Raw genomic sequence first — 13,321 nt, 5'->3', positions numbered from 1 at the left:
CGCATTAAGAGACTGGACTCTATAATCTGAATACTCTATCCCGAAGTTGTTTTTCCATCTGGTCTAGCCATATCATTAGGAATCTAGAGTTGTAGATTGCTGCTATAGCATGTCTTAAACCCCCTCCTGATGTTTCCCATGTGCCTTTAAGGAAAGAACCTGCCTTTTTATCTAGTGGGTCTTTTAAAACTCCCATGTCCTTGAAAGGGAGGGAAAATATCTTGGAGGCCTTTGCTAAGGCTACATCTAGTTTTGGGGCTTTATCCCAGGATGTTGACGCTACATCCTCAAAGGGATATTTACAGAAGATTTCTTCCTATCCAGTTTCTCACATTCCTTTTTAATCAGGGCCTGTATATTTTCATTTTGGGGAAATTACCTCTGTTTTCTTTGGGCCGGTCCTGCAAACATTACATCTTGCATCGTTTTTTTCCGGGGCGAGGGTCCATTACTCCCATAGTGGATCTTTAGCCAGACTTTCTATTTCTTCTAAAGGGAAAAAATGGTGCCCCTCTACTTCTTCGTCTGAGGAAGCGTCTGATGAACCTGAATCTTTCTCCTCGGAACTAGAGAACTCATATTCAGGGTGCTTACTAGCCTTCTGTTTCCTGACACTACTTCATTGTGCGAGAGGTCTAAATGTGCTTTCAGCCTCCATCTTGTTTACTGATCTTAGCTCGGAGACGAAATTTGGGGTCTTCTCACATAGCACATGTTCTATATTCTAGTCTTTTATCCCAGGCGATAGGTAAATCCTCCTTACACCTTGGGCAACTTCTGTGTTTGGTTTTAGCCAAACTTTTTCCTCCCTGAATAATGAAAGAGAAAGGGGACCCCAATCACAAAGTGAACTTTCATGAAGATCACTCACCAATCAGACACAGCCGGGGGTACTGGTTTTGGAGGAGGAATAGGGTCCACTGAGGGGCCTTTTGAGGCTGGAGACTTGTCCACTTGCGCTGGAGCTCCTGCTGTGCTGAGTGGAATGGAACGTCCACTCCGCTTACCTGAAGAATCATGCAGTCTTCTCCTTGACTGTTGCTGCTGCCTCTGCCACTTTCTGCTGCTGTGGATGCTGAGGTTCACTGTCTTGTACCTCCATTTTACAGGGGACCGCCAGCTGCAGGGAGCATCTCACCAGACTTCCTTTTTGAACAAACCACCCGGCGTCCCCTGTACGACTTCCGGTTCCATACCGGAAAAGTTTCTCCTTTTCATGTGGCTCCCAGCAACGTCATCAGGGGGTGACTTTGGCGCGTCCCGCACATGCGCAGAACGGTCGCCCGGAAGTCCAGCTCATCCTGGAAGACCCCCTCAATCCCAGTTGTGGCGGTTTCAGGATACCACACCAGCTTGTACTGGTTTGGCCGGGCCTTGACACCTTCTGGTCTTCTTGTCTTAAGACTTTAGATATGCCCGAACTGAAGGTTCCCCTTCAGGGACAGGAAACCAAACTGATGTGAGGGAGAGGTACCCATCCTTTTTAGCTGTAGGTTTCCTGTCCCTGAAGGGCGGATCCCCTCTCTCTCCCTGGTGTTGTCATGGGGAAGGAGAAATTAGTGTTAGGACTTGCAAGCATAAGGACCCTTGACATTGGGTTCGAGCTTATTTATTTTGGCCAAAATATCAACCAATACCTCATTTAATGTATTTATCATATGCATTATTTATTATTTTTCTTCATCTTTTATTGCACTTTTTACCATTTTTTGCAGGACGCAGCAGGGCCCCTTTTTTGTTGCTTGGGCTCATATAGTGCTGGGCAGCTTGCCTGACATAATATTATAGACGTCATTAATTGGCTGTAAGCCAGACACTGTGCATCACACATACCTGTATGACTGGCGTTCTACTCATGCCTCATTTGTGTGCATTTTTTCTACTAGGCAGCCAACCGCTGCATAATTTGGTAGGTTTGTGAGTCGTTGCTTTTATCAGTAGTGTGCACCTGTGCTGTCCCTGCCTTTATAAAGGTGGTCTGCTGCATTCTGCCTATGCATTTGTGATCTGACTGGTGTTGGTATATTTTTCTATGTTGCTGTTAAGAACTACCCTGGAATCCGTCTCTCTGCCTCTACATTATAATGTTCTCAGATTAACTAGCAAAAACCTGCTGACAGATTTCCTTTAACAGGTGCTGAAAATGATTGGACACCCCCTTTCTGATTTCACCGATCATTATTTAGAAAATAACTCACAATTGTGTTCACTAAACACCGGTCATGTCAATATAAATCCCATACAAAAAATAATGCACCCCTCCCCTATAGCTCTGACTTACAAGTACCATAACATAATAGAAAACTATTATATAACAGGATATGCTCAGCCCACAGCTCCCAGGGATCAGACCTTTAAATTTGATTTAATGTGATCTGGTTTTACTCCCAGCATCCAAATGAGTCATATTGTAATTCTCAAGGGGGCCGCTTAACTACTTTTAATTTAATTTCCAGGATCTGGGCCAGAAGATTGGGAAGTAAAGAGATACCAACGTACTCAGACAGAAGAGGACATAATATGGTCTTGTTTTAATAGTGTAAAGACAAACCACAATTTTAATAACAGGAAAAGAAACCGAATTTGCAGTTTTTGGAGACTCATCTAGTGCCCTGAGCAAACAGCAGCAGTGATTATTCATGTTACTGATTCACTAGAGCTGTGTAAGGAAAGCATGGCCGCACCAAGCACCATCTGCTGATAATAGGATCTTTCAGCGGCCACAACACTCACTTAGTACACTGCTCACTGCACACTACCTGACTGTTGTCTAAGGTGAGGCATTAATTAGGCCTCCTCTTCCCACATTGTCCCTCTCAGCCAGCCAATGTACATAATAAATAAGCAGGGAAGCACAAAGACAGGGGCGAAGTACAGCCTCTATCGAACCTCAGGGAAAAATACACCGCTCCCAAATCATTAGTGTTCGCGTTCTTAAATCTAGACAGCGCTTGCTATGCCTGGGTGTACCCATGTGCGAGATAGCACCTTTGGCTATTTGTTTAATGGATAAGATGGAACTCGAATTTAGCATAAACTTAAAGGACGAGGCATCGGATAATGCAAGATAATAAGAAAGCATGTAGGTAGAAAGAAAAACAGCGCAATAAAAGGCAAGCTTGTAGAAGTGCAGAATTAATAAGCATTGTAATTTAGTATTTATTAGCATCACTGAGCCATGGGTTTATATCCATGTACACACAATGGATCTGGTGTGCAAAAAAGTACAGTATGATCTGTATATAGTGATTTCTTGGATTATAAAACGCACCCGAAATTTTTGGGTGGAAAATAAGATTTTTTTTTAATGGTGCACCTTATAATCTGTTTTAACGGTAGCTTACCTGGGTGGCGGCAGTGGAGCGGGTTCAGAGAAGCCAGGGTCACTGCTTCAGAAGGTCGACGGCAGGAGAGGGGCGAAGTTGCGGGCCCCCGTCCTCTCAGAAGGGTCACTGATTCAGGTTGACGACGGCAGAAGGAGTGAGGCGATGCTGCGGGCCCCGTCCTCTCTGAAAATATCGGACCGATGAGTTGTGATCCCCTTTCCCATAAATATCCCTGTGGAGGGCTTCGGGAAAATGGCTGCCGGAGGCAGTGCATGTGCAGATTGAGAACTCAAGAGACGAGATCTCATATAGTGAAATCTCAATCTGCGCATGTGCCGCCTCCGGTGGCCATTTATCCGAAGCCCAATGCAGGGATATGCACGGGAGTGGGGACCTCCACTCACTGCCAACTGCTTCTCAGAGTACGGGGTCCACAACATCGCCCCACTCCTGTCACAGCCGCTACCAAACTGCTGAAGTTGTGACCCTGCTCCATCACTGCTGCCCCCAGGTAAAATTCTGTACCTTCAGATTAACAGACGGACCCCTTTTAACTCCCAAATTTGGAAGGAAAAAAAAGGGAGTCTAATAACCTGAAAAATACGGTATATAAAAAAACTGTGTAGAGGAAAAATTCAGCACTAATCTTGGTGCATGATTTTAAAATGCAAAATTGCTGTAATGTGTGCCACTTGGAGCATATACATATCTCAAGAATCACTGGGTAAAATGTAAGAAAATGCTCAGCTGGAGCGTAAGCCAAGGTGTAACTATAGTGGGTGCAGGGGCTACAATTGTACTCAGCCGATGGTCTAAAGGTACCGTCACACTCAGCGACGCTGCAGCGATATAGACAACGAGCCGATCGCTGCAGCGTCGCTGTTTAGGTCGCTGTAGAGACATCAAACACAGCAACTCCAGAACGATGCAGGAGCGATCCAGTGACGTAACGGCAACTCACTTATCGTTGTAGCTGGTTGTTAGCTCCATGTAAAACATTGCTGGCATTGTTGCTTTTGCTGTCAAACACGACGATACACGCCGACCTGACGACCAAATAAAGTTCTGGACTTCTAGCGCCGACCAGCGATGGCACAGCGGGATCCAGATCGCTGCTGCGTGTCAAACACAACGAGATCGCTATCCAGGACGCTGCAACGTTACGGATCGCTGTCGTTCTCGTTGTAAAGTTGCTCAGTGTGAAGGTACCTTTAGATAGGCCCAAATGACACATTTGAGGCCAATACTATTAACCTCTTACAGACAGAAGACACAATAATAAATCCTTTGTCGGGTCTGGGTATAAGAAAGGGGCTCAGAACGCTCAATCACTGGAAGCAGATTGACTGTCATGGCAGGGGAGGAGAAATTGAGACTACTGAGGAAGTGAGAGAGATTTTAAGATCAGTCGATAACATACTCAAAAAGGATTAGACACATACTTGTCAACTCTTCTGAAATGACCAGGAGGCTCCCAAAATGTTGAGGAGATTTCACAGAAGATTCATATGTTCCTGAAACCTCCTAGAAAACAGTGACCAGTTGGAGGTGGAGAATGGTTGTGGAAGGACGTGGATTAGGAACGTTGGCATGGCTATTACCAAGCGTTCCCAACCCAATGCTTTGCACTCTGTACACGGGCCCCCTCCTGGATGTTGCCATTTTGCCATGAAACTTCAAAGTAAGTATAGCAGCTATTCCATCTAAGAGATCTATGTAATAGTTTACGCAGTTTGTATTGTGAAATCTTGTGAGAAAACCACTTTTTATTGGCTTTATAATATCTTTATAGAAAAAGATTTAAAAAAATGACCAAGGGCGTCATTCTGTTGGCCTTACATGCACCTTACGTACGGTTTTTATATGTCTGTTCTTGGGCGTGAATTTTTTTTTAATTACTCCTCTCCTGGATCATAAGTGACCATTACGACAACCCCCTTTTACCTGCTTTCAGGATCTGTAGGAGCAATCTTTTGTGACTCTCACTGGATTAAACAACTTTCTAAATAAAAATGTACTTTATATGAATACAGGGACTCAACCCTGGGCTGTGAACTGAAAAGCAAATATAAGATGCAAGCTCCAGAGGAAGCAAATGGAAATTACCTGTCTTCAGCACCGTAACAAAGCACTTCCGAAATGGTAGAATTTCCATAATTAAAGATTTTTCCTCTCTTCTCTTGCCTAGCTTACATTCACATAGGGCCATTATTCACTTACCTGTTTCTGTTTGAGGGCTTCCATGGACTCAAATTCCAGTCTGGCTAATTTTATCTGGATGTCATATGGTTTGTTGGGAATCACAAATGCCAAGATAAACTTCAGAGCTAACAGAGCGTGCTGTCAAATTAAATAGGAGAAAGAATAATGTTAGCCGAAAGCTAGAAGACAAACAAAGGCAGACTATCATCCCAAAGAGATTTCTCAAGCTCCACTACTTGTGTTCCCTGGAAGATTAGCGAGGCTCCTATGCTCGTTTTCTGGCACCAGATGACAATTACAGCAGCTTTGCCAAACATGTCCCTTTGTTATCAGAGGTCCGTCTCCATTTATTTTGTTTATGGTTTAGTTCATTTTTTGGTCCCCTTTTGTTATCCCTAAGCAATGAATACGCAGAGCGGTACTGTATCGCGGCACAATAAACTCCATATCCTGAACCATCTTCTGTTTTATTTGCTGGAATAGAGAAAGACCCCGGAAGTAATGCAGCAGCGGCCTTCATTAAATAACTATGTGCATAACAGAGCCTGTATTAAAAAGAACAACATAAAGATGACCTGTCACATTGTCAAATAGAAAAAATCCGGCACTCTCAGTTCATATGCAAAAAAGGTGAAATAATTTTATTGATCCACTGTGACAAAATAGGTTGACGTTTCGGCCAATATCTAGGCCTCATCAGAACTATTTGTCTTCTCCAGCACGTTGTGTGCTATTATGCTCCTTGATACGGCATCGCACGTGATATGACTCGTCTCATGATCCTCATTCTCTGAAGACAAATAGTGTGAAAGTAGCCTATTAGTCTGTAGTTTTCAGTGAAGTGGTTGGTCCTACTATGTGATTGACAGCCTTCTTTGCATATGTGAACATACAAAGATAGATATCGGACAGTGACAAGGCGCACTCACTTGACTACTAAGCCAAAAATGGACAGTGTTCAAAGGATAAAAAAAGATACATTGAATCTTTTCGCACAAATCTATATAACAATCTGGTCAGCTTATATTGTTCTATAAAATGTAGCTTGAATATTGAGTGCATTTTCATGGAGACAGGTTGTTTATAAGTGCTGGAGGCCCACATCAAGGTAAATGAACAACAGACTGTACAAGTAGGAAGCTCAAAGGGGCACTCTCTGAAAAAAAATAGGACATTTTAAGAAGTGCAAATTACTTCGCTAACTGTCTCAAGATTATGATAAAATACTTAAAGGGGTTGTTCGAGACTTACATATTGATGACCTATACATATGAGATCTATGTTGGTCTGACGCCCAGCACGCTCATCGATCAGCTGATAACTGCTCCTCAAAGCCCGGAAGTAAGCAGTGAAGAGATCGGAACGCTACAGCTTGCTCAGTAAGTCAGTCCTGGACAACCCCTTTAAAAAGGTCATGACAAAACATTTTTCAATGGATATTTTCATAATTTATTACCTAATGTTTATGAGGGCTATATGGACATTTGTCTACGGTCTAGTAAATGTATGCCAGCTGCTTACCACCCTCCACCACTGGAAAGAAAAGTTGTTCCGCTAAATTTGCCAATAGGCATTAAAGGTGTGTTCCCATATCCAAGATCCTATCTCAATATGTGGTAGGTGTAACATTAACAATATTAGCAAATATCTCCTATTAGAAATGTGGTATAGTTTTTCTGATTCGCTATGTCTCTTTCCTAATGTGCAGTCATTGCAGGACATTAGGTAACTATATATACCGTATATGTATATATATACAAGCGCCGGCGCAGTCTGGACCCCACAGAGTGACGCTCCCAGGAGATCACGGTATACGTAAGCACTGAACGCACACCGCGATCTCCAACGGATAGCAGGGACGCGCCAGGAGGGTGAGTATAAGCTATATTCACCTGTCTGTCCCGTTCCAGCGCTGCCCGCCGCTCTGTCCTCGGGGTCCTCTGCCTGTGACCTTTATGGAGCAGTGTAAGGGCATATAATATGGAGCATCTTATGGGGGCCATAAACCTTTACGGAGCAGTGTACAGGGGCATATACTATGGAGCATCTTATGGGGGCCATCAACCATAATGGAGCAGTGTACAGGGGCATATACTATGGAGCATCTTATGGGGGTCATCAACCATAATGGAGCAGTGTACGGGGCATATACTATGGAGCATCTTATGGGGGCCATAAACCTTTATGGAGCAGTGTATGGGGCATATAATTTGGAGCATCTTATGGAGGCCATAAACCTTTATGGAGCAGTGTACGGGGGCATATACTATGGAGCATCTTATGGGGGCCATAAACCTTTATGGAGCAGTGTACGGGGCATATACTATGGAGCATCTTATGGGGGCCATAAACCTTTATGGAGCAGCGTATGGGGCATATGGATGGGAGCAGCAAATTACAGAACGGTGGCGCAGGATGGGAGCAGCACATGACAGAATAGGGCAGCACATGACAGAACAGGGGTGCAGGATGGCAGCAGCACATGACAGAATGGGGGTGCAGGATGGAAGCAGCACATGACAGAACGGGGGCGCAGGATGGGAGCAGCACATGACAGAACGGGGGTGCAGGATGGCAGCAGCACATGACAGAACGGAGGCGCAGGATGGCAGCAGCACATGACAGAACGGGGGTGCAGGATGGAAGCAGCACATGACAGAACGGGGGTGCAGGATGGGAGCAACACATGACAGAACGGGGGTGCAGAATGGAAGCAGCACATGACAGAATGGGGCGCAGGTTGGGAGCAGCACATGACAGGATGGGGACGCAGGATGGAGCAGCACATGACAGAATGGGGGTGCAGGATGGCAGCAGCAAATGACAGAATGGAGGCGCAGGATGGGTGCAGCACATGTCAGAATGGGGGCGCAGGATGGGAGCAGCACGTCAGAATGGGGGCGCAGGATGGAGCAGCTCATGACAGGATGGGGACGCAGGATGGAGCAGCACATGACAGGATGGGGGCGCAGGATGGAGCAGGTCATGACAGGATGGGGACGCAGGATGGAGCAGCACATGACAGAACGGGGGTGCAGGATGGGAGCAACACATGACAGAACGGGGGTGCAGGATGGAAGCAGCACATGACAGAATGGGGTGCAGGTTGGGAGCAGCACATGACAGGATGGGGACGCAGGATGGAGCAGCACATGACAGGATGGGGGTGCAGGATGGCAGCAGCAAATGACAGAATGGAGGCGCAGGATGGGTGCAGCACATGTCAGAATGGGGGCGCAGGATGGGAGCAGCACGTCAGAATGGGGGCGCAGGATGGAGCAGCTCATGACAGGATGGGGACGCAGGATGGAGCAGCACATGACAGGATGGGGGCGCAGGATGGAGCAGGTCATGACAGGATGGGGACGCAGGATGGAGCAGCACATGACAGGATGGGGACGCAGGATGGAGCAGCACATACCAGGATGGAGACCATGTACCAATATAAATGCTCGCCACCCGGGCATAGAACGGGTTCAATAGCTAGTATATATATATATATATATATACACACATATACATACCTATGAGCCATGAGCATAAAGCTCAGCAGCAGTATTCGATAATGATCATAAATGATGTATCAGGAAATCTTAAAAAGGGATGCAGATTACTACATACTATTTGCTTCCAACCAACTGTACTTCACATTGTTAACTTGACGAATATTCGGGTTTGACCTGTCATTTTATAATGAGCCTATGTCCCACCGAATGGCCTATTAAACACAGCCTAGAAAGCCACGGCCACCTGTGACTTCACATAAAGCCATGATGAAACAATGTAGATAAGAGAGAGGAGAGCTCGGCTTCACAGACAATACCGTCACATGGGGTACGCTTTCATTTCATTTGTTTTTTTCGAGCAGTTACTTTGCTGATTATAGATATCAGTTAATACCACAGAATCATCCCAGCTGAAGAACATTAATGACAGAGGACAAGCCGCTCCTATGGAGCTAAGTGCTGGTTTTCGTCAACACTTGAGAGATTTCTTTTTTTTTCCTTTCCGGTGACAGAAAAAGCTGACACAAAGGCAACCTCCTCCCCCACCCCCCAAAAAAGGTCATAAGGCACTAGCAGAAAAAAATTTGTCTTTAAATCTGTCTTTAAAACATGGAACTGGATATAAATACATATAGAAAAAGCCATTGAATCAATGTTGGCTATCTGAAAACTGCATTCAATAGAAAGTGGAATCATCTCTGTTCAATGAAGCGTTTCTAGGAAAACCAACACCAAGAGTTCCTGTAGAAAGTTTCGCAAAGATAAATCTTTTCCATTTCCCAGGTTTCAATATCTAAAATATATTCACCATTTTCAGTATACAGCTAGATACGCAGGACACAAGTTTTTGGCTGCAGGTACATGATGTTCATGTGTGGTACTTTAAAAGGCAGTGGCTACAATGAAGTGTGGCTGTGACTCTAGCATTCAACATATGGAGTTTTGACCCTACCGAACACCTAATCCCAAGAGCTATTTGTAAATCTGAAGCCTCTGTCACTACAGCTCTATTTCCCACCCAGCACCACCTCCTCTTGCTTGATTGACAGCCTATATATTGTGTCACTTGAGATAATGAGCTGTTGGTCAAGCAGGAGGCTTCAATACAGTCCCCCTCTACAAGAAAAATATTGCCATAGGTACTGTATGAATGAACCAAAGAAAATAGGACCAATCTATAAAGCCATCTCTTGAGAGGGGACATGCCAATCTCATACTGAGGACTTAGGCTACTTTCACACTAGCGTCGGAATTCGGCCCGTCGCATTGCGTCGGGCCGAGATTCCGACGCTAGCGTTGTTAGCGCCGCAAAACGGGTGCAACGGATGCATTCTCGGGCGCATCCGCTGCCCCATTGTGAGGTGTGGGGAGGTGGGGGTGGATTTCCGGCTGCGCATGCGCGGTCGGAAAAAGCGGTCCTTCTGGAGCAAAAAACGTTACATTTAACGTTTTTTGCTCCCGGCGGTCCGCCACAACACGACGCAACCGTCGCACGACGGTTGCGACGTGTGTCAATAAGTCGCAATGCGTCGGTAATGTTACTCTATGGGGCAAAAACGCATCCTGCAAACAACTTTGCAGGATGCGTTTTTTCCCCTAAATGACGCATTGCGACGTATTAAAAAAAACGCCAGTGTGAAAGTACCCTTAAACATAGCTTGGTAAGAGAACAAGAGCTAGCATTCTAAACACTCCACCTTACCCCTGTGCAACTATGACCCCCTGCTGTGAACTGGTCATTGAAGTAGGTTATCTGATGGAGAACAGACATGAAGTCCAGAAACAGAGGATGGGAGGTGACACATTCCTCGCCTGGGTAAACAAGTTTCCTCTATTGAAAGCAATACTGGTCTGAGGATGTGAGACGCTCTATCTCCAGTGTCCTGTTATAAATATTGTCTTTTTGTGACAGGCATAGGTTCCATAGTCCCTAGGCCAATCATCTGTGCCTTTATAGCCTTTTTACTAGGCACTGCTCCTAATAGCCAGATTCCTACTCCACACTGATGAGGGGCAAAAACCCCGAAACAGCTGTCTGTGGATGGATACCATGCTTGGCATAGGTGGCTTTCCTTCATAGGATGCTGCCCTTCCCGTGGTTGTTCCTTCCCGGGGAAAGGCCTGGCTATTCACTGCTTGCGTCGAGAAACACGTGATGGTGTCTCCGCAGCTTCTTTACATGCATCTGCATATTTCCCATAAGGGATGGGGGCAGTGTTCTGGAATCACTGCGTTGAGAAACACGTGATGGTGTCTCCGCGGTGTTGGATGTTTTGGTCTCCCCGAGGCCAATCATCTGTGCCTTTTTTAGCCTTTTTACTAGGCACTGCTCCTAATAGCCAGATTCCTACTCCACACTGATGAGGGGCAAAAACCCCGAAACAGCTGTCTGTGGATGGATACCATGCTTGGCATAGGTGGATTTCCTTCATAGGATGCTGCCCTTCCCGTGGTTGTTCCTTCCCGGGCAAAGGCCTGGCTATTCACTGCTTGCGTCGAGAAACACGTGATGGTGTCTCCGCAGCTTCTTTACATGCATCTCCATAGTTAAGAGAGACATATTTTTTCAGCATTGAGACGAGGTGGCGAACGTAACATATTTACTTACATCACTGTGCAATCTGTGCATCAGCCCCAAATTAATATAGTCCAGATGGATAATATTATATATGCCATGTTATCAAAAGCTGAAATTCTGATAGGAAATATGGCATTATTATCTTCTGCCTGGGCACTCTAGGGGGGCCGATATCCTGAAGGTAGGGGATTCCTCAATTGTTTGGGACCTAAGCCGCATTCCACGGACCAGCCCTATGTGAAGTCACCATTGAGAAGTATGTGGGCATAACTCTTATCTGATAAAAGCAGATTCTGAATTATGATTATACAGTGCTGGGAGATACAGCTTGCTGTAGGATTGTTCCATTTTCAACCAGCGAGCTCCCCTCCATAAAGATCCTGCGCCATTTCCGTGACATCAGGTAAAGCACTTTTCTTTTATCCCTTGTTATTTTTATGTGACTGTATATACTGGATTGTTTTGGCAGCTTTATAATATCTTTTATATCTTTTTATAAAACACTGCCTACTTTTCGGATTAAAATGAAGCCTTGTGAGGCCATATGTTACCGTAAATGGGTGTCCAATAGGCCTGTATAAATGATTGGTGGTGGCAGCTAGTTTCTCTTGGAAGCTTAACAGTGACAGTACAGAATCGGATATACATATACACTATACGTTCACTGGGAAGTGCACAATAAGCTGCCTAGTAGCGAAAGCAGCCTAGTAGCGAAAGCAGCCATGGCCTCATCCATCAAGTATCAGTCAATTTCGCATTTGTCCTGATGATTGGAGGCAGCAGAGTGTTGGTTCCTGACACTATCTTACAGCTGACAAGGCTAATTTAAAAAAAAAAAAAGTAAAATGTGTAGGGCTTGAGGTAAAAGGGAATCTGACAGCAGGATTTCATCCTCAAACTATTTATATGCACATGTAACTCTTTCAAAGACAAGTCCAGCAATATCTTTACATGGGCAGTCTGTTCCTCCATTACTGAAAAATCAGTGATTGAATTATTATGCAAATGAGGCTGAAGAGCCATTTGTAAATCTCAAGCCTCTGTCACTCCAGCTCTAGTCCCCACCCAGCATCACCACCTCTTGCTTGATTGACAGCCTAGATGCTGTGTCACTTCAGGCAAAGGAGCAGTTTGTCAAGCAGGCGGCTTCAAGACTGCTCCACAGCCACAAGTATTGGCATAGGTACTGTTTATCAAAAATGAGCCCCTAGGCTCCTGAGATATTTACATAGAAGAAATAAGTACATTATGTATTGTGTGTATATATTACATATATGTTTGCATATATTGTATTATTGTATACACACACATAGTATGTATATATTACATATACACACATATATGTATAAAAAAGGATGTTCTAGATTTTAAACCCTGCTCTCTCCTACATCTGTAATCACGGCTTTATATTCTGCCATTGGTCACCTCAATGACAGTACTTGATGTTCATGGTATATTTTGCAAGGTGTCTAAGAAAAGTTAATGTAGAAATCCTAAGCACACTGTGAAAGAAAAAAACTGCTGTGTCTACCACTGTCACAAAATCTTTCAATTCTGACAATCTAAGCCTTCTAATGGTGTACTAAATTGCAGTAAAATTGAAAAAAAAAATTACGCCCCTAAAAGTGAATGTAATTCTGTCTTCGCACAGCATTTTCCACTGCCAGAGGCAAAACTTGTCATCGCTGTGACATGCCACCAAGGCAGAA

General features: G+C 44.7%; 1 protein-coding gene across 2 annotated transcripts in view; it reads right to left on the bottom strand.

Moving 5' to 3' along the window:
• Nucleotides 1–13,321, bottom strand: part of ANO10 (anoctamin 10) — a 358,375-nt gene that overhangs the window by 126,344 nt on the left and 218,710 nt on the right. For both annotated transcript variants that reach the window (XM_069730040.1, XM_069730039.1), the window contains exon 12: nucleotides 5,547–5,666. In XM_069730040.1, the coding sequence (XP_069586141.1) occupies nucleotides 5,547–5,666 (120 nt within the window). The remainder of the gene's footprint in view (nucleotides 1–5,546; nucleotides 5,667–13,321) is intronic.

The sequence above is a fragment of the Ranitomeya imitator genome, chromosome 6 (assembly GCF_032444005.1).
Source record: "Ranitomeya imitator isolate aRanImi1 chromosome 6, aRanImi1.pri, whole genome shotgun sequence".
Lineage (NCBI taxonomy): Eukaryota > Metazoa > Chordata > Amphibia > Anura > Dendrobatidae > Ranitomeya > Ranitomeya imitator.
This window is presented reverse-complemented; position numbering and strand designations above follow the sequence as displayed.